Source organism: Octopus bimaculoides, chromosome 14 (assembly GCF_046866305.1).
Source record: "Octopus bimaculoides isolate indiv1 chromosome 14, ASM4686630v1, whole genome shotgun sequence".
NCBI lineage: Eukaryota > Metazoa > Mollusca > Cephalopoda > Octopoda > Octopodidae > Octopus > Octopus bimaculoides.
In genome coordinates this window covers 48514872-48536223 of record NC_142941.1, presented here as the reverse complement: position 1 = coordinate 48536223, position 21352 = coordinate 48514872, and the positions used below count along the sequence as shown (strand labels likewise).

General features: G+C 35.7%; 2 protein-coding genes across 5 annotated transcripts in view; both read right to left on the bottom strand.

Moving 5' to 3' along the window:
* LOC106875542 (sphingolipid delta(4)-desaturase DES1) overlaps positions 1-1746 on the bottom strand; it is a 30849-nt gene extending 29103 nt beyond the window's left edge. Inside the window, exon 1 of one of the 2 annotated variants that reach the window (XM_089362872.1) lies at positions 1579-1746. The gene's annotated coding sequence lies outside the window, so the exon portion shown is untranslated. Of the gene's footprint in view, positions 98-1578 lie in introns of those variants that run through there. The other variant, XM_014923739.3, reaches the window with a different exon arrangement.
* A 5842-nt stretch (positions 1747-7588) lies between these two features.
* LOC106875541 (uncharacterized) overlaps positions 7589-21352 on the bottom strand; it is a 30388-nt gene continuing 16624 nt past the window's right edge. The window contains exons 19-34 of one of the 3 annotated variants that reach the window (XM_089362869.1): positions 20899-21090; positions 20008-20183; positions 19841-19920; positions 18537-18850; positions 17648-17740; positions 17224-17331; positions 16095-16172; positions 15668-15779; positions 14550-14662; positions 12740-12925; positions 12274-12354; positions 11584-11649; positions 11316-11396; positions 9620-9770; positions 9192-9353; positions 7589-8469 (exon numbers count right to left, since the gene is read on the bottom strand). In XM_089362869.1, coding sequence (XP_089218995.1) covers positions 7877-8469; positions 9192-9353; positions 9620-9770; positions 11316-11396; positions 11584-11649; positions 12274-12354; positions 12740-12925; positions 14550-14662; positions 15668-15779; positions 16095-16172; positions 17224-17331; positions 17648-17740; positions 18537-18850; positions 19841-19920; positions 20008-20183; positions 20899-21090 — 2586 coding nt within the window. In that variant the 3' untranslated portion in view covers positions 7589-7876. Of the gene's footprint in view, positions 8470-9191; positions 9354-9619; positions 9771-11315; positions 11397-11583; positions 11650-12273; positions 12355-12739; positions 12926-14549; positions 14663-15667; positions 15780-16094; positions 16173-17223; positions 17332-17647; positions 17741-18536; positions 18851-19840; positions 20184-20898; positions 21091-21352 lie in introns of all 3 variants that reach the window. The other 2 variants (XM_089362868.1, XM_089362870.1) reach the window with 2 other exon arrangements.

The window sequence follows — 21352 nt, the reverse complement described above, 5'->3', positions numbered from 1 at the left end:
AAATAAAACGAATATCTATTTAGATATATACATATATGTATATATATTGGAACAACGGTGAGAAAAGTACCGAGAAAATAGGGCGGGACTTATGAATGATAATCGTTTCAAGAATAATTATTTATCTGGGCGTGGCAAGTCAGAAAGACTTGACGCCTTTTTACTTTTTTATTTTTTTATTCTCTTGTTTTGTAGTTGCATGAAATGTGTTATTTCTATTTATTTGCAAGGTAAATCTTGTTTGAATAAGTCGAATACACAGGTATACACGAGTATGTGAGGATCAACGTATAAATACTTATTGAATTAAATTCGAAAATTAATTTCAATTGCTTAAAATTATGGAGGGCTAAAAAAAAAAAAAACCAATGCGTCGTTCATGTGTTTGGATGTTTATAAATAGATACGGGTGGAGCGCAGCGAGCTGGCGGAAACGACTTCGCCTTTCATCCTTTCGGGGTCGATAAACTAAGTACCAGTTACGCACTGAGGTCGATGTAATCGACTTAATCCCTTTGTCTGTCCTTGTTTGTCCCCTCTATGTTTAGCCCCCCCCGGGGGCAATAAATATATACGGGTGGGGAGGTGGGAGTACTAAAAGTTCCTAGCTTTGGGTCATTCTTTTTCTTGTTTCAGTAATTTGACTGCGGCCATGCTGGAGCACCGCCTTTAGTCGAGCAAATCGACCCCAGGACTTATTCTTTGTAAGCCTAGTACTTATTCTATCGGACTCTTTAGCCGAACTGCTAGGTTACGGTGACGCAAACACACCAGCATCGGTTGTCAAGCGATGTGGGGGGGGGGGGGGGGAGACAAACACAGACACACAAACACACACACACACACACACACAAACATATACACACACACACACACACACACACATATATATATATATATATATATACGACGGGCTTGTTTTAAATCTCTGAGCGAGAGATATATCGTAACAATACGGAATAGTAAAGTTTATCCTCGTTATACATAGACATGGAGATGAGGACATTTTACCCGTCAGACTTTATAGAAATACTAAATTGTATTGTTTTATTCTTATTTATTACTCAATCATTTTCAAATTGTTTTCATATTTACGCGTCTCCTGCTCATTGTTGCTTGTTCATTATTTTATTGTTTCTCGCCTAAATATAATGCTTTCATTATTTTTTGTTCTAAATATTCATCTCTCTGTGTTGCCCACGTACCCAGTTTCCGCTCAACTCTCTTTATCGCTCTCATCTTCAGCAATTACTAATTTTAACCTTGAAAAGATGCAACACAGATCTACGTTTGTCACGGCATCTTGCCTTTTTTTATGGAGATGGAAATAAAGTCGCAGGAAAAGGCGAAGAAAATGTTAAAAAGAGAAAAATTAATGTATAAAATTCTTCATTAATGGCACCGACAATGAAATCCAGGTAAAATTCCATAACATAGTCATTAGTATTTCTAACTAAATATTTCTAACAATTAAAATAAACACAAGTAAATCATTTAAAAATAAAACGGCGGCTGTGGGAAGGAATGTTTCTGCGAGCGAAAAACTTATAGAAATAAACACGTAAAGCATTCACCTACCTGAAAATATTCCGTTTTTCTCTCTCGGTTTATTAATTTCTGCTGTTTAAATGCTTGAACAGAAAATAAAAACCCAGTATGTTTTGAAGCACCCAGAAAATAAAACGAATATCTATTTAGATATATACATATATGTATATATATTGGAACAACGGTGAGAAAAGTACCGAGAAAATAGGGCGGGACTTATGAATGATAATCGTTTCAAGAATAATTATTTATCTGGGCGTGGCAAGTCAGAAAGACTTGACGCCTTTTTACTTTTTTATTTTTTTATTCTCTTGTTTTGTAGTTGCATGAAATGTGTTATTTCTATTTATTTGCAAGGTAAATCTTGTTTGAATAAGTCGAATACACAGGTATACACGAGTATGTGAGGATCAACGTATAAATACTTATTGAATTAAATTCGAAAATTAATTTCAATTGCTTAAAATTATGGAGGGCTAAAAAAAAAAAAAACCAATGCGTCGTTCATGTGTTTGGATGTTTATAAATAGATACGGGTGGAGCGCAGCGAGCTGGCGGAAACGACTTCGCCTTTCATCCTTTCGGGGTCGATAAACTAAGTACCAGTTACGCACTGAGGTCGATGTAATCGACTTAATCCCTTTGTCTGTCCTTGTTTGTCCCCTCTATGTTTAGCCCCCCTGGGGGCAATAAATATATACGGGTGGGGAGGTGGGAGTACTAAAAGTTCCTAGCTTTGGGTCATTCTTTTTCTTGTTTCAGTAATTTGATGCGGCCATGCTGGAGCACCGCCTTTAGTCGAGCAAATCGACCCCAGGACTTATTCTTTGTAAGCCTAGTACTTATTCTATCGGACTCTTTAGCCGAACTGCTAGGTTACGGTGACGCAAACACACCAGCATCGGTTGTCAAGCGATGTGGGGGGGGGACAAACACAGACACACAAACACACACACACACACAAACATATACACACACACACACACACACACACACATATATATATATATATATATATATATACGACGGGCTTGTTTTAAATCTCTGAGCGAGAGATATATCGTAACAATACGGAATAGTAAAGTTTATCCTCGTTATACATAGACATGGAGATGAGGACATTTTACCCGTCAGACTTTATAGAAATACTAAATTGTATTGTTTTATTCTTATTTATTACTCAATCATTTTCAAATTGTTTTCATATTTACGCGTCTCCTGCTCATTGTTGCTTGTTCATTATTTTATTGTTTCTCGCCTAAATATAATGCTTTCATTATTTTTTGTTCTAAATATTCATCTCTCTGTGTTGCCCACGTACCCAGTTTCCGCTCAACTCTCTTTATCGCTCTCATCTTCAGCAATTACTAATTTTAACCTTGAAAAGATGCAACACAGATCTACGTTTGTCACGGCATCTTGCCTTTTTTTATGGAGATGGAAATAAAGTCGCAGGAAAAGGCGAAGAAAATGTTAAAAAGAGAAAAATTAATGTATAAAATAAAAAAATATATTCCGTATAAATGCGATAGTTGATTGCTGAAGTAATTAAACAAATAATATTTAAAGCAGTTTATTAACTGGCAATACGTAACTTGCAGATAATGACAACACTCTGTGTGTGTGTGTGTGTGTGTGTGTGAGCGTCTATGTAATACACACATACATTCATTCATGATGGTGGCTGTCCACTTGTGACTGAGGAAGACCATCACTGACCATCGTCCATGCAAAATGCCAGTAATACCCATGTGTGAGGTTGCTGCACCAGCCGTCGGCTTCTGCCAGGTTCGCGTCCACGACTCACTTTCTCGCATTAGCGCCTTCCTACTCAACCGAGAATCAGGTAGTTGCTTCGGGTAGTTGCACAACCTAAAATGTTAGATCAAATGAGGCTTGTACAGCACCTCACAGACCCTCTCCATCCCACTGACATGATCCAGAGACAAGCCAGGGCAAGATATCCAGACAGGCCCGTTGCCAGACTTTGGTGCCAGGTGTTGCTTCAGAATATTCTGGGTGGCACCAATTTATAATAACGCTAATGTGGAGTTTCGAAATAAGTGTATCACTGTAAATCTGAGGGTGTACCATTGAATAGTGAAGGGGCAGTGCCGTCCAGTGCACCCCCTTGACGACGGGTATGTATCCAGTGCCAATACGGGTCGATTTCTCAGGAATGTGGGAGCCTCAAAATCTCAAACGCAAGCAAATGAGTCGCAAAATGTCCGATGCCATTCCTTGCATATTTGGCTTTATTATCATAGTGACCTTCTCCTAGAGATATGCTTTAACAAAAGCTGAGGCTTGCCTCCCTGCCATTAGTCTTCCAGCTGATAGAATGACAAATTTGGTATCCATAAAGAGACACCTGATTACATTGGATTACAGTGATAAACGCTTGTACATCACGAGTGCCACTCTGAGTGTCCGTGATTAGTACCTGGTGACAAGGCCGAAGCAGGGAGCTGACTAGTAATCAGGTGAAACTGCAGGTTCTACATCAGAGTAACTTCTCTCCTAGAAGGATGCTGTGACATTAGCTGGGGGTCCATCAGTCTTGGTCGTTTTACTGTGTGGTAGGAGGGGAATGTCTCTTTGAGTTACTTAAAAAGTAATTTAACGAGCCCTCTTAGAATTTATGAAATTTCGATGAGAAGACAAGGTTACCTTGAGATGTGCGTTCGAACAATGAGTTCTCATATCTGAAAATAGAAAGGAAACATGTGAATCTGTAGCGGGGATTCGAAATCGAATCCCTGGATACGCGGTCAGACATCACGAGCAAACCACATCAATTTCACGTGATCGGTCTATCAAGCAACCAATCAGTATCAAGCCATCGCGTGATTCAATCTTTTAGAATCTTCTTCTTGTGCCCTATAAAAGGCAACTTTTGGCGGTAATCAATTGCAGACTGTTGAGTTATCTGTGCCTCCATTCTTGCTACACCAGACGACGGACACTTTTACAGCCAGATGACTCAGGATGGCGCATGTAGATAACAGGAACCGCCGTTGCTATGAAGATAGCACAATTGTTTGCAGTTATGTTGGGCAAGCCACACGTTACCGTATCAATAGCTTACCGTAAACTTGAACCAGTATCTCTTTCTCAGTTTGTAATTATTACTACTGTTATCTGTAAAATGTCAGTTTGTCTTCATGTGCGATACTAAAACCTTCCGTTGAGTATTTGCTACACGCAGAGTTACTTTCACACGCTCTTTAACTGAACCAGTCATCCCCACCGACCAACAACACAAACACCTCAAGGTACAAAGCCATGCGAATATAGTCCTTAGAATATTAAATTTCAGCAAAGATGGTACGATGAAGGATTGAACGCCATTGATGCTAAACGTGTTGTTGAGACACATATCTGAGGCTGAACAGATTGTAAAGAGTGGAAAGACCACCAATGAGTTGTCCTATTTAATAAAATTTAAGATGGTTTAAAATTTGTTTTTCAAAGCGATCAATATCATTGCAAGGAAATAAGAATTATGCGGAAGTAAACTGTATCTCGTCTTTTCTCTAAAAATAATGAAGGTGGAGGCAAAAAAAAAAAAGAATGACTTCCATTAATATTGTAGGCGGTGCATGGACTAAACGAGAAGGACAATGAAAGGAGATTTGAAGGAGATTTGGTTGCTATCTCTAGAAAGCTGAAGACATCGTAGGGGCTCCCCCGAACAGACAAGGTCTTATCTTAATTACAAACTACATCTATGGTGTCATAGAGTTCGGATGTTTAACGTTGCATCATATTGTCGGGGGGGGGGAGACAACTTAGAAGACTTAAAAACACTTTGAATACAAAAGTTATGTCCCTTTTAACCAACTCTTGTTTGCAATGGTGGGTTGGAATGTAATGGTGTTGATGCTGAGTCTTGATCCAGCAATGGTCAAAGTCATTCCAACAGTAGCTATGCAATCCTTTTGCATATTTAGTTCTACTTAATCCAATGTATCTATTTCTTTAAGAAAACAGGCCTGGTCCCTCAAGTTCAAAAGAAGGACACACTGTAGTAGTAGACTGACTATAGACTCTATCTGAAAGAAAAGATAGGATAGAGATGGCTGGAATGTGTTGATCAAGAAACACCAGAAATCTCACAAATATGTATCCAAAAACAACAGATTTCAAGACCAAATTAAAAAAATAGAGTTTTTCAATATTTCATGTACAAGAAAGGATGCTGTTACCATATTTTCTGTTGAAATACACTCACCTTGTTTCAATTAATTTTGAAAATAACAAAGAATTTATTTAAATTATTTTGTCACTATTAAGTAAGTGATTGGAATATAAATTAACATGAAACATCGTTGGAAGGTTTTAATTTAAATCACTTTAAAACAACATCACAGAACCATGAGCAAGTTCAGGGGGTTTAGTTTCAAAATTATTAAAACAAAACAAGATTAGTATTAAACATATATATTCTCATTTATTAATCTTTTAAATAACCAAGAAAAATAACATTTGTGAATTCACAGAAATCTACAGATTATAGACAAAATATCACAAAAGAAGCAACAAGGTTTGGTTGACTCTGAAACCTAAAGGTTGCTGTGTGGATTTCTGCTTGAATAACAATTCCAAAATTAGAACACACTCAATCCTCAATGAGCAAAATCGATTTTGAATTTGGATTGATTTGTAAATTTAGACCATAATAAATGGGGTTTTTTTTTGTTCTTAAATTAATGAAGCAAGACAAATATATTATTATTCTAACAGATCAATAAATTACATTTTATTTATGTTGAGAAATGGTTTAAAAGTTTCATTGCAGCTATTTACCAGTAGACGTTGATAAAATTTTAAGGGATTTACACTGGTACAATTAAGTAGGGGTCAGTTTCATGACAACTATCTCTGTAGTTCAGAATCCTTTCCCAATTAATTGAATTAATTCCTTGTTTCCTTCAGTATCACACAGTTTACATCTTTGCATTCCTCTGAAATATAGCATTCAAAAGCAAAGTCCTTTGCTATGTATGTAAGCATGAATGGATGATCAATTGACTGACCCTAATACATAATATATATATATATATATATATATATATATATATATATATATATATATATATAAAATTATAATTAAGGGTACCGAAAAGGCACCACCATGCCAGAAATATGATATGAATGAAACATAATAGCATCACATTAATAAGGTAATTTCACATGACCAGACATGTTTCCATGGAAGACTGGAAAATAAGTGACACAGTATGGAGAATGCTTACAGCCAGTTGAATAAGAAAAAGAGAGAGAGAGAGAGAGAGAGGGGAAGGAGGCTGTATGCAGAATGGAGAAGTTGCAGAAAGAGCATCTACGTGATTATGGAGCAAGAGAAATGATTTCAGCTGAAAACCAGGAGGAGATGATGTGATTTGGCAGTGATTTGGCCACCACTTCCATGCTACCAATTTGCAATGGTTCTAGGAGATTGTCTGATGACAGCAATTCCGCCTGGTCAAAGTTACATTCACCAAAGGTGACTGAGGTCAGAACAGCTTTTAATTGTGATCAAGTTCTCGTTAAACATTGATAAAATGATAAAAGCTTTTTCTATTAATAACAGCAACATGTGGAAACAACAGAGTAAATTAAATAGTAATTTAGTGACCCCTCCCTGATCCCATCTTGGAAGTATATTTAAAGGTAACAGATACATGAGACTCAACAATCAGATCTAAGGTCCACAGTTTGTGGGTGGGTGATGGAACCAATTTTGTGAAAGATAGAAGATAAATCTTAAAAGGATATCTTAAAGAATATTTTAAAGAAATAACAAAAATTTGGGTGTTTGTTCACTATTCTCTTGAACTCTACAGTTGTCATGGTGACAGTGACATCTAACTTGCACTCTTCAAAAATGGAATTTGATCAAAATACTGTAACAATCTCTAATTTTTGGATTCTTAAACTACTCTCAATTTTTATGATTACAACAGGGTAAAACAATGTTTATAAGTTGAGAATGATCTCACATGCTACAACCATAATAATCAAAGCCATCGTTAAGTCATTTGCAGGAATTACTTCATTAACAACAATTTGTAATCATTAAAAAATTTAAAACAATCTTCTCGCCGATTTTAAGTTACATGTCTTTCTTCTGTTTTATAAATAAAACAATATAAATAAATAATGTAAATGTGTGTGTGTCTGTGTCTGTGTGTGCGAGAGAGAGAGTAAAGTTACAAATTTAATTACCTTAATTAACAATTATCCACCACCATTGCGATGCAGCTAAATTTCCAGAAGTTTTAATTTTTAAAATGTTCAATTTAATTCTTTAAAAGTTTTAAAATTATTTCGATGTTTTAAAATATGAGTTTAGAATATAGATACAATCTTTTGCAACAGAGTCAATCTTGGAACGGTAAGACAGAATGTCTAATATAACATCTGGAGATAAATTTAGGCTAAAGAAAGTTACTATGAGGTCAAAAAATTCTTCAGAATTTTGAACATCAAATTTTGGTTCCACTGAAATAAAATAGGTTGGCCACTGTAAATGTGTTCCTTGAGAGTTAAAAGGTCGAATGGTATACATTGCATCTCTTTTGATGGTATTGTTCCTTGATGGGTAAGAACAATTCTTGGGTATGCCTAAAGAAGTATATTTGAATTCAGTAAAATTATTTTTTAAAGGGGACTTGGCCTGTTCTTTACAATTTTGGTGAACCTTTGTCTTGAAATGAAAGGTTTCTGATTCAGATAATTGAGAAGGAACTATTGGTATTTGGAAGACATCTGTGCTGCTTGAAAGGAATGTCTGTGAGGAAGAGTGTGTGCGTAATCTTCTGGTGTCTGTTCTCTGGGGCAAGCTGCTTCGAGAAATATTTGTAGATACATTCTGTTGAAGTGATACCTCAGGATATTCTACATTTTCACACCCATCTGGAAGAAAAATAATTTTACTTTAGAAATCTCTATTATTTTAAAATTATTGATTAATGTTTGTATTAACTTACTCTGGTTTCATTAAGTATTACTAATGAATAAAAATAAATTACATGAGTTTAAGTGTTAGGAAAAGGTTGGGGATAGGAAAGGCACCTGGTAGTAAAAAAATCTGCTTCAACAGATTCTGTTTGAGTCATGCAATCATGGAAATGTGGCGAGTAACATCAAAGCTTACTTCAAATTAGTCCAAAGTTTTCTACATTAATAAACAAAAAATAAAAATAAAAATAAAATGATTTTATTAAATTAGAAATCAAAAAGAAAATTTAATCACTGATATGGTTAATGTGATCCCTCCAAAATGTGGAGCGCCAGGAGGCCACAGATGCAGAGCTAGAAGTGCATATGCTCCCATCTTTTATTTTGTCATCAACCAAACTGGACACAAAAATATTTGAGATTGGTCATGTGACCAATAATGCAGGGAGCAGTTCCTGGTCAGAGCAGTTCCTGGTCAGAGCAGTTCCTAGTCAGAGCAGTTCATGGTCAGAGCAGTTCATGGTCAGAGTAGTTCCCGGTCAGAGCAGTTCCTAATCAGAGCAGTTCCTAATCAAAGCAGTTCCTGGTCAGAGCAGAAGCTGAACCACTACCCTTGTTTCAAGTTGCCACAAAAACAGTTCTATCATTTCCAAAACTTTTTAAACTGTTTTACGTACCTGATCTCAGTTCATTAATTTCAAATAGATCTTCAGATGTGGTTTCATTAATTTTGAAAATATGTCCAGATGCAACAAGAATTTTAAAGAATTCTTCTGAAATATATTGCGTTATATCATCGGTTCCAGCATTTCTTAATGCTTTTGGAAGGACTATTTCATCTAAAGGGTAGTGAAATATAAAACAGCATTTTAAAATAAGATGCAGAGATGATGACGATGATGGTCGTGATAGTGATAACGATGGGGGGGGGGGATAGAACAAATAGTCACCATTTCAGAAAGAAATTACAAAATAAACGAGCCTGGTAGATTTTCTTTAGACAAGGAAGAAGGAGAGGAGGGGGGGGGGGTAAGAAAAATGAGTGAGAGAAAGGGTGAGAGAGGAAGGGAGGGAGGGAGAGAGAGTACAAAACTATTTTACTTACAAAGATCTTGAATTTCAGCATAAAATCTTGAAACACAGAGATAGAAGTTGAGGCCTTGAAATGATTTCTGCTTGGGTTGAAGACATTGCTTTATCATGAGGATAAGTTTCATTTTAGAAATTGAAAAGCAGTGAGGACAATCCTCTTGGATCTGTGGTAAAGAAAATTAAAATATTTTTGAAATCATCCAAAGTCTTGGGAACTTTGAAGAAACAGTTTTTTTACTTCAAATAAACTAACGAACTGGAGACCAGAGTCATTATCTCTGATATGTTCTTGTAAAAATAAGACAACAAAATATGATGTTCTGTCTTTTATTGAGAATCAAAGAAGAAATTATATTGCCAAGTCTGAGTTTGTTTTACTCTTTTATGAGGAATTAATAATGGATCCATAACCATCTTCCTCTCCTTGGAGCCATCTTGATTCTTATCACCTTTCATTCATTCATATTTATCATTCAGCATCATCATTCTTCTTCATCCTGCCCCACTCTTTCTAACCATTTCTCACCCTCTCCCTCATACTCTTGCAAAGTTTAACCCCCACTTAGCCTTTCCCATTCTTCTGTCCCCACATTCTCTTCTAGTCACCTTCGTGTATCTTAGGGTTGGTTCTGACACCTCATCCCCATCATCTTTTTCCATTTATTCCCACCAACCTTAATTTAATATGAGGCAGCCATGAATCACCTCGGCAACATCACACTTGTTCCTGTGTCTCTATCAAACATCTCTCAACACCTGGCAAAAACCACCTCCCTGCTCTCTAGTGGCCTCTTTAGTCTTGCAAGTTACATAACAACCTCCATTGTGCTGGTGCCATGAAAAAGCCCCCATATGATGGGCCTCACAGAGGAAATGACAAAAGACAGAGACCTCTGGAGATATGCTGTGACTGAGAAGACCCGGCAAATAAAGTGAGATCACAGCTGTAACCTACACCAGTGTTGCATAACCAGCCAACTCAAAAAGTACCCTTGGATCGTGGGGTGACATGCCATGCTTGAGGAGACCTATTGAGTCAAGTACATCAACATCAAAATGAAATGAAATCACAATCAAATGGAAATTGTAGTTGTGGTCCCCGTGCTGGTGGCACGTAAAATGTACCATCTGAATGTGGTCAATGCCAGCCCCCTCGCCCCAACTGGCTCCTGTACTGGTGGAATGCTAAAAGCATCCACTACACTCTCAGAGTGGTTGGCATTAGGAAGGGCATCCAGCTGTAGAAACATTGCCAAATCAGATTGGAGCCTGGTGCAGCCTCCTGGCTTTCCAGACCCCAGTCGAACCATCCAACCCATGCCAGCATGGAAAACGGATGTTAAACGATAATAATAATAATAATAATAATAATAATAATAATAATAATAATAATAATAATAATATTAATCTCTAAAAGAAATGGAGAAACTTTCAAAATAAAAAGATCTGGAAATAGCGGTAACTCGAATGTGGAGCCTAAAAGCAGAAATAATTCCTATCATAATAGACGCATTAGGTATGATAAAAGACATTCAGACAAATACATAACAAAACACCAGGACTTACAAGTATATATAACATACAGAAAATAGCACTTTTAGGCACCACACACATCCTCCATAAAAAATTTCCAATACAGTAATTACACTCATTAATGCTACTCGCTATCTCAAATTACAAAACAAAAATTTATCACTCGGTTTACTTACCTGTACATTTATACTCCACAGAAGTCGAGCCAGTTTAATTGTTGGCATTAAATGAAGATTCAACTTAAAAGAAATAGTGTTCTGGAATAAATATTTAAAATGATCAGAATTTGTCAAAGCAAGGAGCTCTTTGTATTTTAGGGTTTTTTTTGAACAACAACAAATTCAAAATTTAAAGAGATTTTACATTCATTTAGTTCACTCCAATTTTGTCAAGATTTTTTATAAGAAAAATAAAAAAAGAATAGAATAGAACATGACAACTTACAGTATTTTGTAAAAGACTCTCTTGAATCTGATGGTCTGTCAAAGAATAAACCATTTCCTGCAACAACTGCCAGAGAAGAGTAAAACCATTTAGTTCACATCAGTCTTGATACAACTTTTAACCCTTTCAAGTCCATTGTCTTAAAGTGATACTCTCTATATGCTTCCATTTATTTTCAAAATAATTCCATATTTGAAGTAATTTACAAAATGAACTTTCTCGCCCTTAAATTGGAATCAAATTTAACAAGAGATTCTAACATCAAGTTTTGTTACAATATTGAAATAAACCCTTTAAACCACAGTCTTATATCCAGGGCCGGCCCCACATTTGCTGGCACTCCAAGCAAGATGAGCTTTGCCGTGAATAAGCTGACAGTTGTGGAAATTTCCTTGTCTTTGTGACACTCTCCTTGGTGCCCCCGAATTACCGGTACCTTGAGCTGGCCCTGCTTATATCAAAGAGCCAAGAACAGCCTTAGGTAGGTTGATATGAAAAGACTTGAAAAATACACACACAGCTCCCTTTTCATTTTTTTCTTTTAAATAAATTTACTCATCCAGAAATAAAAGTGATGGCACTGAATTAGTTGCTGGCTGGATTAGGTTTGACATGCAATTTGACAGCATGGGTGCATACAAACGATGTAAATTATTTTAGTAATTGATAAATAATTAGTAAACAGCTTACCTTCGTTAACTGCAATATGGTGTTTATTATCTTTTCTCTTTGATGTATTTCTGGAATTTGTTTAATATAAGTTGATAATGTCTGTTAAAAGATAAAATGGATATATATATATATATATATATAGAAGATGATGGATGGAAAGATTGGTCATTCCCTTAAAATTCTGTGTAAATTCTTAAATATAATTCCTTTTGTATATTTACTTCTTATACAAGCATGATTCTTGATGAACTTAAAATAATTATAAATTTATTTTACTACCTATTTTGAACACTTTCATGTAAACTGTATATATTTACCATTATGGATAATATCAGGAAATAAACAGGAAATAAACAATGATTGTAATTTAACTTTCATCAATTTCCTTGTTGCTTACACAAAATGATGAAATGAACGCTAATCTGTAAAAATAATTAAGCAAATAAAGATTATTAAGATATCAAAGGTTTCAAATAGGTTTTACCTGTAATAAGGAAATAATAATGGAAGAAATGACGTGGTTGTAACTGCAAGGATACAACCACTGACGCAGTTGTTGCAGTAAGCAGTTAATGTATGCTGTCAGGGGACCCAGCTTCCTTCCAAGAACACTCTTCTCTACGCATGAAGACAATACCATTTTGACAGATTTGCTGAGGAACTGAGAAACCTGTTAAAAAATATAGAAAAGCAATTCTTTGTGTGTTATATATATTAGGTTGTCTCACATGAAATGTCGCATTTGAAAAAGGAAACATTAAAATTGCTTTTTAAGTTTTAGAATATATATTTATTTCATCAAAATATGATCCTTGTTCATTTATGACCTTCATCCAATGTTCCTCTAAGTCACATATTCCATCTTCAAAGAATTTGTCATCTTTTACTCTGATAAACTGCTTCAATGCTTCAATTACCTCTTCTTTATTTAAGAATGTTTTATTGCTTATGAAAAGCTCAAAGTGTTTAAATATGTGATAATCAGAAGGAGAGATATCAAGAGAATAAGGAGTTTGTGCCAAAATTTCATAAGTCAGGCTTTGAATGTGCCAGCTCTGAGGGTGTGGGAGGTGTGGGCCTGTGAGACCCTGGGATGGGGGACAGCAGCGTCATGTATCTGAAAAGAAAGCTCACATTTGGCAGAATTCATAAACAAACAAAAGCCTTCAATTCAACCTGCATACACTACACCATTTTTATGCGCTATATGATCGATAAACACTAGGTAGGGGTGGGGATGGCATTAGGCCTTTAGAAGTGTTCGTGGGAGACAACTAAGGATGACAGAGGATAGGAACTTCCGGTACAAGTAGAGGGGGTGGAGGGCGCGTGTACCACAAGCCAGCAAATTTAGACAAGAGCATCTTCTGGATTTGTATTCTTTCAGGGGAGTTATTAAAAATCGAGTAGGGGAATCCAAGTGTGTGCGCTAGTTTATATAGGGTAAGGGGGTGGAAGAGGGAGGGGAAGGGTTGGCGAATCAAGTGGTAAATCGAAAGAGAGAGAGAGAGGGGTCAGAGTTAGGGTGGTCAGGCATTGAACACAAGGGAGAAAAGTTTATTTAAATTATTTAAATGGATATTTTCTCAAGTGTAGACATCTTTAGGGCCCGTTCGTGTCTGGTGTTTATAAGAGTAAATTTAAAAGTGAAAATTTGGTACGTCCACACAAAGGTCCCATTTATAATTGCCGATTCTATAAGGTTTTGCCTTCCTCATTATTCCCCAGCCAATCAAATATACTTTGTTACTATCCTTCAGCACCCAAATTAGTTTAGATATAGAGACAAAATGAATACTATGAGCCTTAGTAAACTAGTTTGGGTGCTGAGAAATATAAAGATTTTGCAGAGAACAACTTAGACTGGTAGAGATTATTGTTATCAGTGTTTTGCTTTTTTCTATCTTTTACCATTTCTACAGTTTAAATTTACATGATGTTCCTTTCGAGTGTGGGGCCTTACAGAGGCAATGACCAAGACCTTTGGCATTATGTCGTGCTTGAGAAGAAGACCCATCAAGCCAAGTAAAATTACAGTTGTGGTAGATACTGATGTCACACAAATGGCACCTGTGCTGGTGGCACATAAAAAACACCCATTACACTCTGGGAGTGGTTGGTGTTACGAAGGGCATCCAGCCGTAGAAAACCCTGCCAAATCAGACTGGAGCCTGGTGCAGCCTTCCAGCATGCCAGCCCCAGTCAAACCATCTAACCCATGTCAGCATGGACAAAGGATGTTAAATGATGATGATAATGATGATAAATATTTTATGAAATAAAGTTAATTTTACCATGGAAGCAAGTATTTTGCACTGAGTAGCCCAAATCTTGGAGAGTTCTTCCTGACAGTGACACAACCAGTTAACAACATGGGGTAGTTTACAACAATAGTTTTCTGGGTTTTCTAATGAAAGAAAATATTTCATGTCACAAATTGTTAAAATGAAAATTGACATATGTACATACATCTAACCTGCATGCATCTAAGAAGCACATACAGTTAACATACATGCAACTAACATATCCATCTTATGCACACACACACATACATTTAACATACACATATTATAACATAATTAACATATACAAATCTAATACATTTGAAATACATACAACTAACATGTACAGACTTCTATAATCACCAAGGCCTATACATGTTTTGATCATGAAATTATAATAAATCAATCGTATATCAAACATTAACTCCATGCTCTGCTGGAATATATCTTTCTAAATAAATTTTGAATTAGAAGTAAAATAACTTCTGCTAAATTTAACATAAACAGATGAAGATGGGAAGAAACACTTTAGGAGAGAAAAGTGAAAAGGTCTCTGATGGGCCCCAAGCCATTGGTCATTTAACCCTTTCATTACTGTATTTCTGTTGAGATGCTCTGTGTTTCTTTCAATTGATTTTAAATATAACAAAGAATTTAGTAAAATAACTTAGTTATCATTCAGTTAGTGTTAGGAACATAAATTGTGTCTAAGGTTTGCTGGAAGATTTTAATTCAAAACTTATGAAAACAAGACATTTGTACTCAGAGCCTGAGCCAGTTTCAACCAGGTTGGTATCAAAAGTGTCATGTAATAAGAGAAAAAGACATCTAATGGCAGATGTTTAATGACTCTCAAAAAAGGAAGATAATTTCAAAAATTTAAGTATTAATTTCACAGGAAATTTAATATTTATGTTTAATGGGAAAATCTGATCTTTGTAAGCAAGGAGTGTAATAACTGTGGACATGTTTCACTGTTAGTGGATCTCACCAGCAAAGCATAAATGTCTATTGAATAAGGAAAACAACTGAATATATAGAAATAAATTTAAATAAAGTAGCAATTGTACTGAAAATTGAAATAAATGAAGAGAGAATGGTGCTGAGCTATCAATAAGGAAATATTTTACCAGAATCTAAAGAGATTTTTATTTTCTTCACATGGAAGATACGCGTAAGTGATTCACAATATACTGACATCAACTTCACCAGCATTGACAGATTGTTTAACCGGACACATAACTGAAAAAGAAAAGACATTATCATTATTATTATTATTAATAATAAATCCCTGAGCGAAGTATAAACAGTAGCTGCACGACATTATGAAATATATTTGCCATTTAAATGTGGCTAACCCTTAAGGGTTGTTGCTACTGTAGCTTGTAGCCCCAGGAAGACATCTCTTCCAACTGGCTACTGACACTTTCTGTGCCCTATCAGTATTTGCAAAGGGAAGTCATCCTTCCCATCTCCAGCCAGACATGATACACACGGACCCGAGTTTCTGGGTATATCATTCTCATGGTCACATACAGGAAGAATATAAAAAGTTACCTGTTTAGAATAACGATCCTTTACTACCATTTCAATCAAGTGTTGTATTTCTGTGAGGATTTTCTCTCTGGTTTCAACCTACATTTTAAGAAATATTAAATTATTGAGAAATTGTTTTATTCAAGCAATATTTAAAACACCTACGACAGCCTAAGCGTGACCACCCTCAGACCTTTGCGAAGATTTAGAAACCTTCTGATGAAATTATGAAACTATTTTTAAAGTGATTCTTGCATCTATCAACATCATGTAAAGAGCACCTGTACCAGTGCCATGTAAAAAGCCCCCAGTCCACACTCTGTAAAGTGGCTGGCATTAGGGAGGGCATCCAGCTGTAAAAACCATGTGAAAACAGACATTTGCAGTCTGGTGCAGCCCTGCTGGCCTTGCCATCACATGTCAAACCATCCAACCCATGCCAGCATGGGAAATGGACGTTAAATGATGATGATGATTCTTCGTCTACTGAAAAGAAATTCTCATGCCACTTGACCAAAGTCATCTTTGGTTTAGAAGGAATGTTCAGCAGAGATTATGAAAAGAATTTCTGGGGAGAACCAGGTCAAAGACAAGTTAAATTGTATTTAATCCTGATTTAATTGCATTCAATATTTTTGTCAGTTTAGCTTATTAAACCCTTCCCTTTGAATTAAGACTGACCCCCCCCCCCCCCCTCATAACACTGACACTGCCCTAGAGTTTCCCAGATTGGATTCTCACACATTTTTGTGCATCTGTGGTTATTGAATTTCAAAAAAGATTTAGAAAAATTGTTCATTGAAATTATTGATGTCTAGGATATGTTCTTTGCATTTGGCAAATAAAATCCCTTCACAGCTGAAGAAAGTCTCTGACACATTGTTATCATTACCCTCTCCAATTATTACCATTCCACATAACAATAACAATATCTCTTCGATTATTAACTAAAAACTCAGAAACCCAAGTCTATTCAAAGAACTGATTCATTGACAAAGTTGTTAATAAGGACTTTATGTAATTAAGGATTTTGTTTATATAAGAAGAGTTCCAGTTAAGTAATGAAGATTTAAATTATGTAATAAGCTTGTTGAGAATTAATTGAAGAAATTGACAGCTAATATATGGAAAACAAAATTAATAAACTTACTTTTTTTGTAAAATAGAATGATGAGAACTGTTGGTATAGAAGTGAATTTTTCATTTGAAAATTCTTGAAAAGTTGGTCAGAATCTCTCAAAATTGTGTCACTAGGAATCTGAAATGAATAATGTAGATTTCATGCAGATTTCAGCCTTCAAATAATGTTTACAAATACTATTCATGCCAGCTACTTCCAATGGCAGAACTGTTCCTGATACCACACAACTGGCACTTCATCAACCCCCAAAACCATGAAAGGCAAAGTTGACCTCAACAGAATTTGAACTTAGAACATAGAGACAAACAAAATTCTGCTAAGCATTTTTTTGCCCAGTGCGTTAATAATTCTGCCAGCTTTTGCTGGCTTCAAATGACAATAATACGAAATACATTCATAATTAGCAAAATTTCAATCAGAAAGATAAACTTACTTTCATTCCAACTTTTGGATTTTCTTTCAAAAAATTGATTGCATCTATTTTTAAGAGACTCCGAGCATAATTAACAATCAAAAGTATGCCAAACTGTAAAATTAAATTGAATGACTTTCAGAATTGATATTAATGAGTATAAACAAAAGAAAATATATTGACAATAACAGTAAACATAATGAGAATAGACTTTGAGAACTTGAAGCAATTTCCTAGAGTAACTGGTAAGGTTTCAAATGATACTCTAAGCACCACATTTAAATATCAAGGTTCAACAGATGATTTTATTCTCTTATTTTTTTGTTTCATTTATAACAGTGATTGGGTACCACTTTTATAAGGGTGTTTTATCTTATTTATATATTTTATTTCTTGAGCAGGAATCTATATTGATAAACCCGTCACTTATAACTTAATTATAAGTAGTATCACTATGCATAAATCTCAACTCAAGCTACATAAAAACTGTAGTGAAACATGTATACATCGAGCTGCTTAATGGAAATGTTGAATGTGCATGTATGTTGAAGATAAGTTTGTGCTCTTTTTCACCGCTATAAAAAACAGTTTCATAATTGCAGAAATAAATTTCATTAACAGATTGAAAAAAGTGAAGAAAGAGAAAGTATTTACTACATTGGTTTATTTATATACATTTAATATTTACAATACATTTAGAAGTAGAGCAATTTATCGTAGAGAGTTAATAAATTTTATACTAGCTAATTCTTTCATACTAAACTATCAGAGTTTATACAACAATTCAAATAAGTCTTGGAAGTTCTGCAAAGAATCCTGGCCACTGCCCTTTTTCCTTATTAAACCATAAATAAAATGTATTAAGAACATCAGAATGCAAGATGAAAAGAAAACTGAAAAAATTACTTACTTCCAGAAAAGTATTGTATAAATCCATGGTTCCAGAGTTCATCCAAGACTTGCTACATGATGAGAGAGAAGTACAGAGTCTTTGATGCCAGTATTTTCCAAGATGAAGAAATCTATTTAGTTGAGTGATAATATCAATAATGGAACTGCTCATGGGTAAAAACACAGCAAATTGTTCTTCCTTGGGAAGTGAAGCATAATCGGCAGCAAAACATAACTGAATGCGACTTTTCTGGGTTGAAGAATCTGCATTTGTATAAGTTGATTTGGCAGTAGAATGGTTGCATTTGTGGGAGGCCGTTTGGTGATATACTTCTGTTTTAAAGAAAAAAATTGAATGGAAAAGTTGAGCAAAGAAATGTACAAAGAAGAACAAAAGTAGGGACACTCTTACCTCAAGATCAGAACAGAGTGTCCAGCTTTGCTTCATAAGGGCCAGCAGAACTCGAGGGTCATACCGACACGTGTACACAACCCTAGTCTCTGGCCAGAAACTGCTCTCCCTCTAGAGATATCCTCCACATATCTGTTCCCTTCAATATCGTGACAAAGAAACAGGCTGTTCAAATCTCCCGCTTCTTGACCCCAATGTCATTTCCCCTTCTTTCTGGTCCTAATGTTACTCTCCGTCCCTTGCTTCTGGTCCTGCTGTCTTCCTTCATGCCTCCACACAACTTCATTATATATTATTAAAAAAACTGTTATACATTTCATATATATATTCTTTATCTATTTAATATGCGGAGACCCCCTCTTCAGTCACGAATGACCATGGGATTGCACCTAGAAAGTTACCCTCCCAGGCACAAGTCCAAGCAAGGTTGTTTGTGGAAGACCAGCAGTTGACCATGCATGCCGGCCTCCCCTCTCCACACCACCAGTGTTATCCAAGAGAAAGGCAAAGGGGCCGATACAGCTTGGCACCAGTGACGTTGCTGAGTGAACTGGAGCAACGTGAAATAAAGTGTCTTGCTCAAGAACACAACACACAACCTGGTCCGAGATTCGAGCTCACAACCTCACGATTGTAAGCTCGACGCTCTAACCACTGAGCCATGCGCCTTCACCTATTTAATATATCTTTGATATATTTAATATATACATGATGAAATGTTATTGCATATCCTGTATGCTGCTGCTGCTGCAGATGTGAAACAATGATGATGATTACATCAACACATACACATACACACATACATGCACCTCTCTCTGTATATACATCTCTCTGTATATACATCTCTTTGCTCTGCATGCACTGAACAAAAAAAAATATTAAAAAAGATAAATATTTAAAAAGGGAATCACCTTCTTCATCTGAAGGAGTTGCTTTACTCTGCAAGAACTGTTTCCAGACTTGGTTACTCTCTTTGAATAATTCATCTTCGCTAGATGAAGAAGAAACAGATATCAAACTATTTATGGTTGAATGTTCATCGGTTGAGTCTGATATTGAAATCTTATCCAAAACTAACCTGGGCAGATTAGATTCCATCTTAAAAGCTAGATGTAAAGAACTTGGAGATATTTGATTGTCAGAAGAATTGGATCTACAACAGTTTCTGATAATAGCTTCTTTACATAATTTCTGGAAAGTTTCATCTTTGTCTTCTTGTTTCTGTTTGGATTTTAGAATCAGTTCCATCTCTTTCTAAACAACAGAAATATTTAAGAAGGAAAATTAAATATGGCAACACAAATGTCTACAATATAAATATTTTATTGAAATTTTAAATTATCAATGAAGGCGCATAGCCTAGTGGTTAGGGTGTTGTACTTATGATCACAGGATTGTGGGTTTGATTCCCAGACCCAGCAGCCCATTGTGCTCTTGAGCAAAACACTTCATTTCATGTTGTTCCAGTCCGCTCAGCTGTAAATGGGTTACCCCCACAATGTACTAGTCTTCTGACCAGGGGTGAATGCTGGCCTCCTCACCTAACCAGCAGGGCAGCATATTTCTCAATATGGGGCCACTTTAGACCCGTATGGTTCCATTAAGTACTATAGGGATGAGATCGGTGAGCTGGGACCAAAATTTTAAAAGGCTGTGGTATAAAATGTATAATTACACAGTTTATATGTCTTAATTAAGAGAGGGAATTTGGAGTCACCAATTGATAAAAGTGAGTTCATTAGGTAGATGAACTTTTCAAAAGTCCAAAAATTCATTTAAATAAAACAGAATCCTTGGTTTATGAAAAGGTTGGATAACATTTATATCGTATTATAACACAATTATATACTAGAGTTGTAACACAGTTATTTAAACAGTGTAATAAAGTCAAGTAACTTAGAATTAATTGCAATTTTTGAAGGAAGTTGGAAGAAATAAGTAAAGCTAAGCAACAGATGGCATCACTCACCTGTGACATAAGCAAAGAGTTTGTTGGCATCATTGAAAGTAAAGGGTGAGTTTTTGAGTTTGCCAGTGAGATTACTTCAGCATTGCTGACCACTGAGCTGAGGACATTCTTCCAACCCATCAACTGAGGAACACAACTTTTGCCACACATTTCATTGCTTTTCTCAACAACAGAAAATAATTCAGGATTAAACTGAAAGTAAACACATGTTTAACAATTTATTTTCAAGAAACGTTTATGATGAACATTATAAATGTCATCATCGTCGTCATCACCACCGCCATGTCCACTTTTCCATAGGCCAGGCAAGTCTGCTCCATCACAGTATTTCACCACTTATTGCCATCTTTCTTTCACCTCCTTCACAAGGTTCACTTTCCTGAGACCCCCCCACCTTCATCACATTTCTTCCCCCTGTTCATATTCTTCATCTGCCAGTCCCTTCCACTTGGAT